Source organism: Octopus sinensis, unplaced genomic scaffold (genome assembly GCF_006345805.1).
Source record: "Octopus sinensis unplaced genomic scaffold, ASM634580v1 Contig12630, whole genome shotgun sequence".
In the NCBI taxonomy this organism is placed as follows: domain Eukaryota; kingdom Metazoa; phylum Mollusca; class Cephalopoda; order Octopoda; family Octopodidae; genus Octopus; species Octopus sinensis.
The window spans coordinates 2,530-21,512 of NW_021832669.1; the positions used below are offsets into that span (position 1 = coordinate 2,530).

Below are 18,983 nucleotides of genomic sequence, written 5' to 3' on the forward strand. Positions count from 1 at the left end.
GTCTGTATTTGTGTGTGAATGTTTAAGTTAGGGGATTGCTATATAGGTTGTTATAGAGTTTAGTAAAGGGAGATTTTATCATTATATGTTTTATGAGTTTTGGTTTATCATGGTAGGTTTGTTAAGGAATTCGTAGTAATTTGTGTCTATTTGCGATGTCTGTTGTTTTATTGCATTGTTTCATTCATAATTTTTAAGTAGTGTTCGTTTACCAAGTGAATATAATTTTTAATTCCATTTATTCCATTTCTCCGTTCATAGTTTTGAGTGATGTCCGTTTTCTAGAGCGTGAATGTGGGTTGTATGTGTGTGTGTGTGGGAGTATGAATAAGTATTGTGTTTTATAGTTGCCTAGACGTTTTTATGTGTATGTATAGGGATATATATATAGGTGTGTGATTTAGTGTATGTAGTTAGATATGGTTATATATAATAGGTATATGTGATGGGTGTATATATAGTTTATTATTATATTATTATTATTTTTTTGTTTTGTTTTATATTTTATATTTTATATTTTATATTTAATTGTTGATAGGTTTTTTTTAGTTTATATATTGTTTATATATTGATTATATATGGATTATATATAGGTTATATATGGATTATATATTTATATTTTTCATTCATACTTTAATTATTTAAAATTATTATTTTTATATTTTAAAATATTGATATTTTAGATTGGAAGTCCACCTGAAGATTGTCGATCAAGACAAGAAACGATTGTAGTGGCGGTTTTTTTGACTATTTATTAAAATTTTATGTATTGATTAAGTCTTTCCTTGTTTGTTTTGCAAAATAGTGGTTTTGTCTCTAATAATATTATAACATATATATATATATATATATATATATATTATATATCTAGTTTTATCAGATTGTACTATAATACAATAGATTCTTAGTTTTATCAGATTGTACTATAATACCATAGATTCCTAGTTTTATCAGATTGTACTATAATACAATAGATTCGTAGTTTTATCAGATTGTACTATAATACAATAGATTCCTAGTTTTATCAGATTGTACTATAATACCATAGATTCCTAGTTTTATCAGATTGTACTATAATTATAGTACAATCTGATAAAACTCGATATATATATATATATATATGTATATATATATATATATATATATATATATATATATATATTATATATATATATATACATATATATATATATATATATATATATAACTATTACTATATATATATATATATATATATACAATATATAATATACATATACATATATATATATATACATACATATATATATATATATACATACATATAATATATATATATATATATATATATATTATATATATATATATATATATATATACATATATATATATATATGTTTTATCAGATTGTACTATAATACCATAGATTCCTAGTTTTATCAGATTGTACTATAATACCATAGATTCCTAGTTTTATCAGATTGTACTATAATACAATAGATTCCTAGTTTTATCAGATTGTACTATAATACAATAGATTCCTAGTTTTATCAGATTGTACTATAATACAATAGATTCCATTTATCTGCCAGTTATGAGGAAACAAAGTAGTTGGTGGAGTTATCATATGTAAGAATGCATAATCCTTTTTCTATTATTGGTACAAGGCCTGAAATTTTTTGGTGAGGGAAATAGTCGATTAAATCAACTCAGCGCTTCACTGGTACTGGTTTTATCAACCCCGGAAAGATGGAATGTAAAGGCAACCTCAGAAGCATTTGGACTCAGAAAATAAGGATGGACAAAATGTTGTTAGACATTTTGTCCGGCGTGCTGACCGTTCTGCCTACTTGGCACCTTTGTCGAAAGTAAATAAAAAAATGTACCTGAGTTACTGCTACAACAATAGTAATGATCACTGCACATAATATTGCTATTAGTACACCGATGATAGATAATTTGTTTTCTTTATCTTCGATGTTAATGACTTTTTCCGATCTTTTCTTTTTTCATCAGCCTCTTGATCAGCTCCTCCAGTACCTCCACAAGGCATCATTGTAATGTATCATTCACAATAGCTTGTCGAATGAAGCGAGATTAAGTTTAGTCAGCTTTATATAGTGCAATGACATGAATGAGACTTCATTGACACACCTCCTGTCACTCCTCTCTTTCTAGTACTTTCTTACTAACTCAACTGCGCTCTCTCCCCGTCTCTATCTTCTCTCTCCCCTCTTGTCTTTCACTTTCTATCTCTTCTCGTCACTCCTCTCTTTCTCTCTCCCTTTCTATCTCCTCTCTCCCCCTCTCTATCTTCTCTTTCCTCTCTTAATCTTTCGCTTCTATCTCTTCCTGTCACTCCTCTCTTTCTTTCTCCCCTCTCTATCTCCTCTCGCTCTTTGTCCTTCTCTCTCTTTCTTTTCTATTCTTTTCTATCTCTCCTCCAATCACATTTACTTAATTTACTTATATCCAGTTTTTTTATAATTTTTTTTTTTTTTTGCAATTGGCAATAGAAACAGTATCAATACCCTTTCTACTATAGGCGCAAGACCTGGAATTTGGTGGGGAGAGGTTTCACCAGTGTTTCACTGGTACTCATTTTTATGAGCCCGAAAGGACGAAAGGCAAAGTCAAGCTCAGTGGAACTCAGAACGTAGCAGAAAAATACCACAAAGCATCTTGCCTGCCGGGCTAACGATTCTGCCAGCTTGCTGCCCTAATAATAATAATAACAACAACAACAATTATAATGATAATAATAATAACAATTATAATAATAATAACAATAATAATAATAACAACAACAACAACAACAACAACAACAATAATAATAATAACAATGATAATAATAATACTAATAACAACAACAAAAAAAATATTCAGACAAATACATAACAAAAACACCAGGACTTACAAACACATATAACATACAGAAAATTGCACTAGTAGGCACTGCACACATCCTACGCAGAACACTTTCCATACAATAACCATCAGAGCATCACAACAAATCACAGCACATACCCAAGGCACACAGAGCTGTGCTCGGTAGTGAAGTGAAAGCACGCTATAAAAATAAAACTACTGAATAATAATAATAATAATAATAACAGCAACAACAATAATAATGATAATAATAATAATAACAACAACAACAATAATAATCATAATAAAAATGATAATAATAATAATAATGATAATAATAATAATAATAATAATAACAATGATAAGCTTGTCAGTTGTTTGACCTTAACCAGTTGAGCATGTCCCTTAGTGGCTGACGATATGTGCATCTCTGATCACGAGCAGAAGTAGTGGGGGAGCATTATAGCCACGTGTTGAGAAGGATTCTTTGGGGTTTGAATAATTCACCTCTGGAAACATGGGTGTTTCGTTCAACGTCCTTAAACAAACCTTATTCAGGACCTTTTGAGCGGGATGGGTTACTCGATCTGAAGAAAATTCTAACTGGGCTCCACCTGCAAGGTCATGTGCTGTTTATCTTGATATGAGATCACCATGTCGCGCACATATGGTTGTGATGCATGTGCCTGGTGTACCCTTATCAGACGGGTAGTCATGATGGGTATACTGGGCTTCGTATATTTTACCCCAGTGTCACTTTGATGGCATGCTCTGCTCACTAACTCAATAATAATAATAATAATAATAATGCCCTGATGCAGTACCAGGCAGTGGTTCTCATGGTTTCTGATCTTAACTGATTGGAAGTGTTATCATGTACATTGTTTTGTCTTGGTATAAAGGATGGGCTACAGCAAATATTCTGCTCAATACCAGATTTGCTTATCAGTTGTTTGACTTTAACCACTTGACCAAGTTTTCTAGTTGCTGACGATATGTGCGTCTCTGATCACGAGCAGAAGTAGTGGGGGAGCATCATAGCCATGTGTTGAGAGGGATTCTTTGGGGTTTGAATAATTCACCTCAGGAAACATGGGTGTTTCGTTCAACATCCTTAAACAACCCTTACTCAGGGACCTTTTGAGCAGGATGGGTTACTCGAACCAGCAGAAAATTCTAACTGGGCCCCACTTGCAAGGTCATGTGTTGTTTATCTTGATATGAGATCATCATGTCGTGCACATATGGTTGTGATGCATGTGCCTGGTGTACCCTTATCAGACGGGTAGTCATGATGGGTATATTGGGCTTCGTATATTTTACCCCGGTGTCACATTGATGGCAGGCATTGCTCTCTCACTCAATAATGATAATAATAATGATGATGATGATGATGATGATGATAATGCTTTCTACCAAAGGCACAAGGTCTGAAATTTGTAGGGAGGGAACCAGTTTATGACATTGACCCTGATCATTCACTTGTATTTCATTTATCAACCCCAGAAGAATGTAAGGCAAAGTAGACTTGAGCGGAATTTGAACTCAGAATGTAAAGATGGATGAAATATTGCTAAGCATTTCGCCTGGCCTGCTAACGTTTCTTATTTCTTTATTGCCCACAAGGGGCTAAACATAGAGGGGACAAACAAGGACAGACAAACGGATTAAGTCGATTACATCGCCCCCAGTGCATAACAGGTACTTATTTTATCGACCCCGAAAGGATGAAAGGCAAAGTCGACCTCGGCGGAATTTGAACTCAGAATGTAACAACAGACGAAATACCTATTTCTTTATTGCCCACAAGGGGCTAAACATAGAGGGGACAAACAAGGACAGACAAAGGGATTAAGTTGATTACATTGATCCCAGTGCGTAACAGGTACTTAATTTATCGACTCCGAAAGGATGAAAGGCAAAGTCGACCTCGGCAGAATTTGAACTCAGAATGTAACAACAGACGAAATACCTATTTCTTTATTGCCCACAGGGGCTAAACATAGAGGGGACAAACAAGGACAGACAAGGGATTAGTTGATTACATTGATCCCAGTGCGTAACAGGTACTTAATTATCGACTCCGAAGGATGAAAGGCAAAGTCGACCTCGGCGGAATTTGAACTCAGAACGTAACAACAGACGAAATACCTATTTCTTTATTGCCCACAAGGGGCTAAACACAGAGGGGACAAACAAGAACAGACAAAGGGATTAAGTCGATTACATCGCCCCCAGTGCGTAACAGGTACTTAATTTATCGACTCCGAAAGGATGAAAGGCAAAGTCGACCTCGGCGGAATTTGAACTCAGAACGTAACGGCAGACGAAATACCTATTTCTTTATTGCCCACAAGGGGCTAAACATAGAGGGGACAAACAAGGACAGACAAAGGGATTAAGTTGATTACATTGATCCCAGTACGTAACTGGTACTTAATTTATCGACCCCGAAAGGATGAAAGACTAAGTCGACCTCGACGGAATTTGATCTCAGAACGTAACGGCATACGAAATACTGCCAAGCATTTCACACGGCATGCTAATGATTCTGCCAGCTCAACATCCTAACAACAATAATGATATGACTGAGGAACAGAGAAATCTCAGGAAAAGACTCATGGACGTAAGAATTGCATGAACAGAGACCAAGTCGGTGAATTTAAGTAACATGTGAAACACGTGTATAAGTATGTGTATGGTATATATATATATATATATATATATATATGTATATATATGCATACTCTCTTTTACTTCTTTCAGTCATTTGACTGCGGCCATGCTGGAGCACCGCCTTTTTTAGTCGAGCAAATGGACCCCGGGACTTATTCTTTGTAAGCCCAGTACTTATTCTATCGGTCTCTTTTGCCGAACCGCTAAGTGACGGGGACGTAAACTCACCAGCATCGGTTATCAAGCAATGCTAGGGGGATAAACACAGACACACAAACACACATACATATATATATATATATATACATATATACGACAGGCTTCTTTCAGTTTCCGTCAACCAAATCCACTCACAAGGCATTGGTTGGCCCGGGGCTATAGCAGAAGACACTTGCCCAAGATGCCACGCAGTGGGACTGAACCCGGAACAATGTGGTTGGTTAGCAAGCTACTTACCACACAGCCACTCAATAAATAAATCTTTATATATAAAAGAGAAGTTGTGTGTCTGTCTCCTACGATTTAGATTCCTAACTACTCCCACATTTTGCGGTGCAGTTTTACCAAAACCGGGTATCTTATAGTCGTGATTCATATCGAGCCCTTCTGGGTATTAGCGCACATCTACAATGAGTCTATGATTTAAAAAAAAATTTACCATCATTTTTTTCCATTTTAATGCATTTTTATCGCAATTATATAAGGGAAGTAACTCTCTAAAAATGTCTACGATGAGTCAACAATTTAAAAAAAAAATTACCATCATTTTTTTTTTCCATTTCTAATGCATTTTTTTGCTATTTTTTGGCTATAACTCTCTAAAAATGCTTATTTAGTTATTTCCCTTACAAACCCGAGCAACAACGGGCGATACTGCTAGTATTATATAAAAAAATGACCGACATGGTCTGATGGCAAAACCATACACTACTTAAACATAAGGGAAAAGCTGGATGAATAAATCTGACAGTATTTGCGGCGAGCATATAAAAATGCCACAGATATACGGTAGGGAAGAGAAAAAAGGTTAGAATCTACAATTGACTCTACCACAAGTTGGCTGAACATTTTATGAAACACAGTGTGACAAAAGATCAAACAGAAACAAGGGACTTGATCAGACCCGCTTCAATTTTAGTAGGTGAACTGGATCTTTTCGGTTTGAACGGCAGTTTTTTCTAGCGGTGTCATATGAAATTGTCACCCATAATTATGACCCTAGTATCGATCTATTGCATTTCAATCTGTTTTAGGGTTAGGGGTGGGGGGAGAAGGGTATCTTTTTTTTCTTCACAAATGTAAATAAACTCAATCTGTTTCTTAAACGAGGGACATATTCATGCAGCACAGAATGTTTTTTTACCTCAATAGACGTCAGTGATTGGTTGAAATTGCATAAATTGAAGAAAAAACAACAACAAATATCTTACAAACTATAGAATTTTCTCAATAAAGCCAAGAGAAAAAGATGTTTTATAAACACATTCTACCAGTATATGAAGTTTAAAAGTGTTTCGTTACGTGGACATTATTTTAAAAAACTGCCGTTCAAACCGAAAAGATCCGGTGAACTGGTTGGAAAGAAAGAGAGGAATATAGGTGGACAGTAGGAGCCATGATGGAAGTGGGGAACTGAAGGTGACATTCTAACTCTGCGTAAAGATCTGAGCTGCATAGAAAAATTGTCAAAAGGGCAATGGAAAAATGGAAAAGAAAGTGCAAGGGTGTGTGGTACCAAATAGAAAAGAAAGGGTTCAAAACTGTCATCGAAACCCTAAAACGAGTCCATCATGGTTTGAAAATTACTTGTATTTTATATACTTATCAAAATTAAAACGAACCTTCCTATATTGTTGGGATTATTGGGTGTGTACATGTGTGTGTATGTGTGTGTGTATGCATACATATATATATATATATATATATATATAAACAACCAATAAGGGTGAGAAATTTTTATACTAATTTAATAGTACATCCATTTAACACCTAGTGACTTAGTGCATATAAGAAACCCGGATTTTCATACATTTTATATATAAATATAAGAGAGCGACCACTATGTAGTTGTGCTAATATTCACTGGAGACATTTTTTATGTGGCTGAAGCCCAATGGTCTATTTTTAGTGCTCATAGTGGTCGCTCTCTTATATATATATATCATCATCATCTATATATATATATATATACATACATACATATAGATTCACTATATATATATATATATATATATATATGATAATAATATAAGTATATGCATATATATATTCATAAATATATGCATATATACATACATATATTTATATACCTACACATATATACAAGCACATATGAGTACAGGACATAAAAATAACGTTGAACACAATGAGAAACGAAAACATAGAAAACGAACTTTTTTTCAAACAACAAAAAAACTAAACAGAGAAATGAGACATGCACCATAAAGAATATTCCCCTTCATCAGTTGTCCCTGTTTCATCTACTCCGCGCTTCAAAGGTAATTTTTTTTGTTGATGTCCTGTACCCATATATGCATGTATATATACATATATATGTAGGTATGTACATATATGTATGTATATATATGCATATATTTATACATTATTTATAGTATATAATCGAACGCCGTGCACCCTTTTCCAAGTGAGTTTTATCTTTATATACGAGGGACGTTCAATAAGTAATGCCTCTGACCCACTTGCAGTTGTTTGATCTAGCTGAAATTTTGCATGTGCAATTATTTATATCTCTATAGAGTAAGTGGCAAATTACAGCTCTGAATTAATTGTGGTTTCTGATTTACAGGTGTTTGAACCGAGTCAAGTGTGAAATGGAGCCTGTTGAGTGTCGAGCAGTGATCCGGTTTTTGTATTTGAAAGGACGCACACCACGTGAGACTTTTGATGAAATGAAAGTAACTTATGGTGATGATGCCCCATCATATGACCTTGTAAAACGCTGGCATCGTGAATTCAAACATGGTCAGAACTCTGTGGAAACAGCTCCCAGATCTGGTCGCCCCTTCTGCCATTGATGAGGCATCTGTCCGTCAAGTTGAGGCTGCCATTTTGGAAGATCAACGCATAATTATTCGCCAAATAGCCCATGAGGTCAAGATTAGTACCGGGTCTGTGGAAGCTATCATTCATGACCATTTGCATATGCAAAAGGTGTCTGCCAGATAGATTTCCAGGTTGCTCACGCCTTTCCAGAAGCAAGAACGCGTCGAGTGCTCGAGGGTGAATTTGGAGATGTGCCAAGAAGATGAGTCAAAATTTTTCAAAAGACTGATTACACAGGATGAAACCTGGGTCCATCACGATGATCCAGAGACCAAAGCCCAGTCAATGCAGTGGAAGCACCGTGACTCACCCCCTCCAAAGAAGGCAAGGGTACAGCCCTCCGCTGGCAAGGTCATGCTCACAGTCTTCTGGGACCAGGACGGAGTAGTGATGAATAAGTCCTGGGGTCGATTTCCTCGACTAAAAAGGTGGTGCTCCAGCATGGCCACAGTCAAATGACTGAAACAAGTAAAAGAGTAAGAGTATATATATGTATGTATCTCTATCTATCTATATAAAGCGCTAACAATGTAAATGAGATGTAAATAAATAAATATAGATATAATCATCCAACATCTGACTACTTTATTACTCTAGATATGTGTGTGTGTGTGTGTGTGTGTGCATGCATAGTATACACATCACACATTTGATGCATCAAATTCCATAAGGCAAATCATTAATTCATTTTGATTTCTCTTTATTTCAAAATTTCATAATAAAATAATAGTAAAAAAAAAAAATAAAAAAAATACAATAAACATTATGTGTGTGTGTGTGTGTGTGATCATCATCATCATTATCATCATCGTTTAACATCCACGTTCCATGCTGGCATGGGTTGGATGGTTTGACTGTGAATGGCAAGACAGATGGCTGCACCAGGCTCATACATATATATATATGTTTGTGTGTGTATATTGACATTTCTGTGATAACGATCCCTATTGATCAATTTTGTTTCCTTTTCCTTTTTTTTATCCCCCCCCTTTTTTTGTCCTCTTTCTTTCCTTTTACGATCCCATTTAATCAAAAACCAAACCCCCTTTTTTATCCCCAAAAGAAAAGCTCTACCTTGTAATTTGTCCTGTCTGTGTGCAGCCCTGTGTGGCTAATAAAGAAACAGACCGACCAGTCCATCAGATGTTGTTACACATCGCTGGTCACAATGCGTTCGCATTGTTTTAGCCTTTGAATGACGCCACCCCACTTGCTAAGCGAGCAGGCCAACAGAAGAAAGAGTGGGAGAAAGTTGTGGCGAAAGAGTACAGCAGGGATCACCACCCCCTGCCGGAGCTTCATGGAGTATTTAGGTGTTTTCACTCAATGAACACTCATAACGCCCAGTCTGGGAATTGAAACCGCGATCCTACGACCGCGAGTCCGCTGCCCTAACCACTTGGCCATTGTGCTTCCACACATACATACATATATATATATACATATACATATACATATACATATATATATATATATATTTACATGCAACATGCAATACTAATTTATATATACATTGCATGGTATAGTTATAGAAACTCACAAACAAAACTCAAAGTTTCTGCATTAATGATATGATGATTGTGGTATTTCCTCAGGTATTAGAAACTTGATGACAAAAACAAAACAAAAAAAAAACATCACTGCTGTTAGGAAAGATCCCCATTATACATTCAAGATCCACTGCAACCACAAGGGAGCCAGCCACATGAATTCGATATCTAATTTCCCACCAGTAGCTCATCATAGTATTGTGGGAAGCAAATCTCGTGACTTTATTTATTTCTATAACTCAAAGTTATCATGGAACATGGCAAGTTGTTCAAAACCCTTTCTTCTTCCCAGAAATCTTTATGAATCCTGTATACTCACTGTATACATTCATTTGTCGTTGTGTCTGAAAAAACCTTGAACATGAAGATACTCGCACTGAACGAGCGTTGTCATTATTTACTGCACAGTGGTATTTCATGGTAATTGGATTTAACCCTTTCGTTACTGTATTTAGTTTGAGATGCTCCATATTTCTTTCAATTATTTTAAATATAACAAAGAATTTAGTAAAATAACTTAATTATCATTAAACTAGTGTTTAGGAACATAAATTGGGACTAAGGTTGGGTGGAAGATTTTAGTTCAAAACGGTGATAGACAGGCTTCTGTGCTTGTCAGGACTGATGATTTTTACCCTGTTCCTCTTCAGAAAGATTCTGTCATTAGCTTTCAATTTGGTGTAACTGATAATTCTATTGGCTCATGTTTTGTTATATGTGAGGAATGTAAAGTCTTTTTCTTAGATTCAATCTTTGTTTCATTCTTTGTGTACAAAGTTAGGAATAAATGAAAGTCAGGTGTATTTTCTGGAATATAAAGTTGCACTACACATTTTATGTCATAAACTCCATCTTGTGGTATAGTAATATAGGTTCCATTGATCAATTCTATGTCGCCTTCTTGCTGGTTCTCATCTTTCATCCACTGCAAATAAGTAATTTCCTCTGAAATGGAAATTAATAATAACAACAACAATAAATACATTTTAATTTTTTTCACACAGCAATATAGGCGCAGGAGTGGCTGTGTGGTAAATAGCTCGCTTACCAACCACATAGTTCCGGGTTCAGTCCCACTGTGTGGCACCTTGGGCAAGTGTCTTCTACTATAGCCTTGGGCCGACCAAAGCCTTGTGAGTGGATTTGGTAGATGGAAACTGAAAGAAGCCCGTCGTATATATGTATATATATATATGTGTGCATGTATGTTTGTGTCTGTGTTTGTCCCCCCAACATCGCTTGACAACCAATGCTTGTGTGTTTACGTCCCCGTAACTTAGCGGTTCAGCAAAAGAGACTGATAGAATAAGTACTAGGCTTACAAAGAATAACTCCTGGGGGTCAATTTCCTCGACTAAAGGCGGTGCTCCAGCATGGCCGCATGTTGGAGGCTTGCATGCTTGTTTGCTTGCAAAGTACCCTTAAATCTGTAATTTCAGTTATTTAATGGGCATAATGCAAATTATGAGAAAAAATGTGCAATAAATCTGTATAAATTAACTTACCCAACTCTTTGTAACCCTTTGTGTTTAGGTAAAAGAACTGAAAATGGTGAACTGAAAATTAAGAAGAGAGAAAGCAGACAGTGAGAAGGATATATTTTAATATAGGTTCAATATCAACAGAAGACTATTCAAGGAAGAGTACCTCCTGATGTATTTCATACTAGCATTATCGCCCCGCGGTGCTTGGGTTTGTAGGGAAGTAACTATATAAGCATTTTAGAGTTTTTTTCCCTTATATAAAACCGAGTGAAAAATGGACTAAAAACGGGGAAAAAATGATGGTAAATTTTTTTTTTAAATCGTAGACTCATTGTAGACGCGCACTAATACCTAGAAGAGCTCGATATGAATCACAACTATAAGATACCCGCTTTTGGTTTTAAACTGCACTGCAAAATGTGGGAGTAGTTAGGAATCTAAATCGGAGTAGACAGACACACACACAACTACAGTTTTATATATAAAGATATTGAATACTTCAGATTAGCATCTAATAAACAATTATACAACATATTAACTGTTTTACAATCATCATTAACCATAATGAAAATGATCTATATGGAGAACAAGTATTAACCATTAATGAAAGAGTGCCAAGACTAAGCATCCATTAAGGCGGCGAGGTGGCAGAAACGTTAGCACACCAGGCGAAATGATTTGTGGTATTTCGTCTGTCGTTACGTTCTGAGTTCAAATTCTGCTGAGGTCGACTTTGCCTTTCATCCTTTCGGGGTCCATAAATAAAGTACCAATTTCGCACTGGGGTCGATGTAATCAACTTAATACCTTTGTCTGTCTTTTTGTGTTCCCTCTATGTTTAGCCCCTTGTGGCAGTAAAGAAATAAGAAACATTAGCACGCCGGGCGAAATGCTTTGTGGTATTTCGTCTGTCGTTACGTTCTGAGTTCAAATTCTGCCGAGGTCGACTTTGCCTTTCATCCATTCGGGGCGATAAATAAAGTACCAATTTCGCACTGGGGTCGAGTAATCGACTTACTAATACCTTTGTCTGTCCTTGTTTGTTCCCTCTATGTTTAGCCCCTTGTGGGCCGTAAAGAAATAAGAAATATTAGCACGCCGGGCGAAATGCTTTGTGTTTATTTCGTCTGTCGTTACGTTCTGAGTTCAAATTCCACTGAGGTCGACTTGCCTTTCATCCTTTTGGGGTCGATAAATTAAGTACCAGTTTTGCATTGGGGTCGATGTAATTGGCTTAATCTGTTATCTGTCCTTCTTTGTCTCCTGTATGTTTAGCCCCTTGTGGGTAGTATAGAAATATATAAGCATCCATATATTTCACACATCGCACAGTAGTTTCGTGAGCCTTAACATGGTCATCTAAAGCCATTGTCCAGTCAAATATTGTGCAGCATCTCTTTCATATATTTAATGATGGTGTATTTTTGCCATTTATTTCTTTAGTAGTATGTCTGTTTTTTTTCATGTTGAAGGTATTGCTATCTATTTTAAGACTGTAGTGTATTAAGGAGATGTTCAGTGATTTCATTGACATTACAATATGTTACAGTGTCATGATATTATGAACATGCAAAAAGCAAAATAATGGCAAAATATGTACTTACATTTAGAATCTGGTGTCTGATCTGTTGTCTGATCTGTTGTCTGATCTGGTACTTTACTTTGTGTCTAGAGTAGAGAGAAAAAGAAAATTAAGATAAGATTGTGTTAGCTGTTGTTTGTATTAATTACATCACATTGCTGTCCTTTTTAATGATTGTATCAAGACTGACACTGTCTTGTTATAATCTTGGATCAGACTTGATATTTGTACCAATACATTTAATGTTGTAGCTGATGTTGTCATCCTTTAGCTTCCAGATTAATGTGGAGAAGGTTGTTGCATGTCTCTTCTTGTGGTGTCTGAAGGCTGAAAGATGTTTGTTGTATCTGGATTAAATTTTTTATCTACTGATTCAATAGAATACTTGGTCTTAGTAGTAACATCAGAAGAAAGATCCTAAGACAAAAAACTATATAAGATGTTTGTTTATGTTCCCTTGAAAAACGGGATCTTTTAAAATTTAAGAACCTCCAATGACTGTAAAAATTACAGAGAAGGGATTTTTTCTTTGTGTCCACCTTTTATAAAATAATCTTAGTGGGGATTAAATATAGACCACCTGACACATTATAACTATTCTAGTATGGTTTTGTGTAATTCTGATATCTATAAGACACTGGTTATATTTGCTGTGGAGGTGATTATCTTCCCTGTGTTTTTTATATATATATATATATATAATATATATAATATATATATAATATCAGTATAGCCCAGCATTGCTCAGGATTAAGTTAGGATTATTAAGTGATCAAGCGCTTTATTTCAAACCAAAATAAGTGACATCGACATCAAATTGTGACATATGACAGTATGTGTGTGTGCTTGCTGACTAGTTTTCTTTTAGTAATATACTAAATGACTGAAACAAATATATAAATGAAAATAAATACAAGACTTTTGGTACTTAATGGGAAAAAACTTTGGAGGACTCGTACACATTACATATATGTACAGAATAGAAGTTTGTGACATATGACTGTATGTGTGTGTGCTTGTTGACTAGTTTTCTTTTAGTAATATACTAAATGACTGAAACAAATATATAAATGAAAATAAATAAAAGACTATCAGTATTTAATGGGAAAAAAACTGTGGTGGACTTGTACACATTACATATATCTACAGAATAGAAGTTGAAATTTCAAAAGCAGGTAAAAGAGAAATTGTGTTATATGACTGTATGTGTGTGTGTGCTTGTTGACTAGTTTTCTTTTAGTAATTTATTAATGACTGAAACAAATATATAAATGAAAATAAATAAAAGACTATCAGTACTTAATGGGAATAAACTTTTGGTGGACTTGTACACATTACATATAACTACAGAATAGAAGTTGAAATTTCAAAAGCAGGTAAAAGAGAAATTGTGTTATATGACTGTATGTGTGTGTGTGCTTGTTGACTAGTTTTCTTTTAGTAATATATTAAATGACTGAAACAAATATATAAATGAAAATAAATAAAAGACTATCAGTACTTAATGGGAATAAACTTTTGGTGGACTTGTACACATTACATATAACTACAGAATAGAAGTTGAAATTTCAAAAGCAGGTAAAAGAGAAATTGTGTTATATGACTGTATGTGTGTGTGTGCTTGTTGACTAGTTTTCTTTTAGTAATATACTAAATGACTGAAACAAATATATAAATGAAAATAAATAAAAGACTATCAGTACTTAATGGGAAAAAACAGTCCCACTGCATGGCATCTTGGGAAAGTGTCTTCTGCTATAGCCCCAGGCTGACCAATGCCTTGTGAGTAGATTTGGTAGATGGAAACTGAGAGAAGCCTGTCGTATATATGTATATATATATATGTGTGTGTGTGTCTGTCCCCCTAGCATTGCTTGTCAACCAATGCTGGTGTGTTTACGTCTCCTGTCACTTAGAGACTGATAGAATAAGTCCTGGACTTACAAAGAATAAGTCCCGGGGTCGATTTGCTCGACTAAAAAAGGTGGTGCTTCAGCATGGCCGCAGTCAAATGACTGAAACAAGTAAAAGAGTAAAAAAAGAGTAAAAAAAAAGAGAGTAAAACAAATCCATTTGACTGCAAGTTATGAGGAAACAAAAGTCGTTGGTGGAGTTCTGACCGTTCTGCCTACTCGGCACCTTTGTCGAAAGTAAATAAAAAGAATTTACCTGAGTTACTGCTGCAACATGATCACTATACATAATACTATTAGTACACATAATACTATTAGTACTTCCTTTTTTGTTAATGGCATTTTAGTATAGTTCTAATGTTTTCTTTTTTGATCAGTCCCTTGATCAGCTGCTTCAGTACCTCCACAAGGCATCATTGTAATGTATTTTGAGATTTAATTTAAGTCGGCTTTATACAGTTTCAAGGAAGTGAATGAGGCTTCATTGACACACCTTTCTCAGGTACTTTCTTGCTAACTCAACTGCTTCTCTTCTCTCTCTCCCCCCTCTCTGTCTTCCTCTCCCCTCTTGTCTTTCGCTTTCTATCTCCTCCTCCTGTCACTCATCTTTCTTTCTCCCCTTCTCTATCTCCTCTCTCCCCCTCTCTATCTCTTTCCCCTCTTGTCTTTCGCTTTCTATCTCCTCCCATTCTCTCTCCCCTTCTCTATCTCCTCTCTCCCCCTCTCTATCTTTTCTCTCCCCTTCTCTATCTTCTCTCTCCCCCTCTCTATCTTCTCTTTCCTCTCTTGTCTTTCGCTTTCTATCTCCTCCTGTCACTCCTCTCTTTCTTTCTCCCCCTCTCTATCTCCTCTCGCTCTTTGTCCTTCTCTCTCTTTTTTTCTATTCTTTTCTATCTCTCCTCCAATCACATTTACTTAATTTACCTATATCCAGTTTTTTTTATAATTTTTTTTTTTTTGCAATTGGCAATAGAAACAGTATCAATACCCTTTCTACTACAGGCACAAGACCTGAAATTTGGTGGGGAGAGGTTTCACAGTGTTTCACTGGTACTCATTTTATTGACCCCGAAAGGACGAAAGGCAAAGTCAAGCTCAGTGGAACTCAGAATGTAGCAGACAAAATACCCCAAAGCATCTTGCCTGCCGGGCTAACGATTCTGCCAGCTTGCTGCCCTAATAATAATAATAACAACAACAACAATTTAATGATAAATAATAATATCAATTATAATATAATAAACAATAATAATAATAATAACAACAACAACAACAACAACATAATAATAACAATGATATAATAATACTAATAACAACAACAAAAAAATATTCAGACAAATACATAACAAAAACACCAGGACTTACAAACACATATAACATACATCATCATTTAACGTCCACTTTCCATGCTAGCATGGGTTGGACGGTTCAACTGGGGTCTGGGGAGCCCGAAGGCTGCACCAGGCCAGTCAGATCTGGCAGAGTTTCTACAGCTGGATGCCCTTCCTAACGCCAACCACTCCAAGAGTGTAGTGGGTGATTTTATGTGCCACCGACACAGGTGCCAGACGAGGCTGGCGAACGGCCACGCTCGGATGGTGTTTTTTATGTGCCACCGACACAGGTGCCAGACGAGGATGGCAGACGGCCACGCTCGGATGGTGTTTTTATGTGCCACCGACACAGGTGCCAGATGAGGCTGGCGAACGGCCACGATCGGATGGTGTTTGTTACGTGCCCACAGCAAGGAGGCCAGTTGATGCGGTACTGGCTACGGCCATGTTCGGATGGTTTTCTTGTGTGCCACCGGCACTGGTACCACAAAGATACAAATTCCATTGATGTTCATCTATTTCGATTTGTTTTGATTTGATTTGATTTTCACATGCCTCAACAGGTCTTCACAAGTGTCACAAGAAGGAAGGTATGCACAGGTGGACTGACTACGTCCCAGGTAGGGGCCACGGGTTATGGCCTGACTAGTCTTGCCGGGTCTTCGGATGGTGTTTTTATGTGCCACCGACACAGGTGCCAGATGAGGCTGGCGAACGGCCACGATCGGATGGTGTTTGTTACGTGCCCACAGCAAGGAGGCCAGTTGATGCGGTACTGGCTACGGCCACGTTCGGATGGTTTTCTTGTGTGCCACCGGCACTGGTACCACAAAGATACAAATTCCATTGATGTTCATCTATTTTGTTTGATTTGATTTGATTTTCACTTACCTCACAGGTCTTCACAAGTGTCACAAGAAGGAAGGTATGCACAGGTGGACTGACTACGTCCCAGGTAGGGGCCACGAGTTATGGCCTGACTAGTCTTGCCGGGTCTTCGGATGGTATTTTTATGTGTCACCGACACAGGTGCCAGATGAGGCTGGCGAACGGCCACGATCGGATGGTGTTTTTATGTGCCCACAGCACGGAGCCAGTCAATGCGGTACTGGCTACAGCCACGTTCGGATGGTTTTCTTGTGTGCCACCGGCACTGGTACCACAAAGATACAAATTCCATTGATGTTCATCTATTTTGATTTGTTTTGATTTTCACTTGCCTCAACAGGTCTTCACAAGTGTCACAAGAAGGAAGGTATGCACAGGTGGACTGACTACGTCCCTGGTAGGGGCCACGGGTTATGGCCTGACTAGTCTTGCCGGGTCTTCTCACGCACAGCATACTTCCATAGGTCTCGGTCTCTAGTCATTTCCTTGGTGAGACCTAAAGTTCGAAGGTCGTGCTTCACCACCTCGACCCAGGTTTTCCCGGGTCTACCTCTTCCACAGGTTCCCTCAACTGCTAGGGTGTAGCACTTTTGCACACAACTATCTTCAGCCATTCTTGTCACATGACCATACCAGCGCAGCCGTCTCTCTTGCACACCACAACTGACGCTTCTTAGGTTCAACTTTTCTCTCAAGGTACTTACACTCTGACGATTATGAACACTGACATTACACATCCATCGGAGCATACTGGCTTCATTTCTTGTGAGCTTCCGCATATCCGCAGCAGTCACGGCCCATGTTTCACTACCATGTAGCATGGCTGTATGTACACATGCATCATACAGTCTGCCTTTTACTCTGAGCGAGAGGCCTTTTGTCACCAGCAGGGGTAAGAGCTCTCTAAACTTTGCCCAGGCTATTCTTACTCTCGCAGTTACACTTTCAGCACACCCACCCCCGCTACTGACTTTGTCTCCTAGGTAGCGGAAGCTATCAACTACTTCTAGTTTGTCTACCTGGAACGTGGTAGAAGTTGGTCTCTGCACATTTCCAGTGTTTATTGCTCCTGAGCATCTGCCACAAACTATTTTCCTAGTTAGCCTTCCTTTGACATTGCTGCACCTCTTATGTGTCCATAGCTTACACTTGGTGCACCTTATAGAATTTCTACCTACACCTTTTTTACAGATCGAGCAGGGCCATCTACCTGAAGTCGTTTGTGATTGGTCCACCTTCCTACTTATTAGGACTTTGGTTTTGGCTAGGTTGATTCTAAGGCCCTTCGATTCTAATCCTTGTTTCCACACCTGAAACTTCTCCTCCAGTTCTGATAGTGACTCAGCAATTAGAGCAAGGTCATCAGCATAGAGGAGCTCCCAGGGGCATCCTGTCTTGAATTCCTCCGTTATTGCCTGGAGGACTATGATAAATAGGAGGGGACTGAGGACTGAACCTTGGTGGACCCCAACCTCTACCCGGAATTCTTCACTGTACTCGTTGCCAACCCTCACCTTACTAGCTGCGTCTCTGTACATGGCTTGCACAGCTCTCACTAACCATTCATCTATCCCTAGTTTCCTCATTGACCACCAGATAAGGGATCGGGGGACCCTGTCAAAGGCTTTCTCCAAGTCAACAAAAGC

The 18,983-nt window shown here is 37.1% G+C and overlaps 1 protein-coding gene across 1 annotated transcript; it reads right to left on the reverse strand.

The window, feature by feature from the left end:
- Positions 1 to 10,806: 10,806 nt before the first annotated feature.
- Positions 10,807 to 15,475, reverse strand: LOC115229433. The gene is made up of 4 exons (XM_029799787.1): positions 15,372 to 15,475; positions 13,225 to 13,288; positions 11,642 to 11,692; positions 10,807 to 11,081 (listed from the first exon to the last, which is right to left on the reverse strand). Exons 1-4 carry the CDS (start codon positions 15,420 to 15,422, stop codon positions 10,807 to 10,809), a joined length of 441 nt encoding a protein of 146 aa, XP_029655647.1. The 5' UTR covers positions 15,423 to 15,475.
- Between the last annotated feature and the right edge of the window lie 3,508 nt (positions 15,476 to 18,983).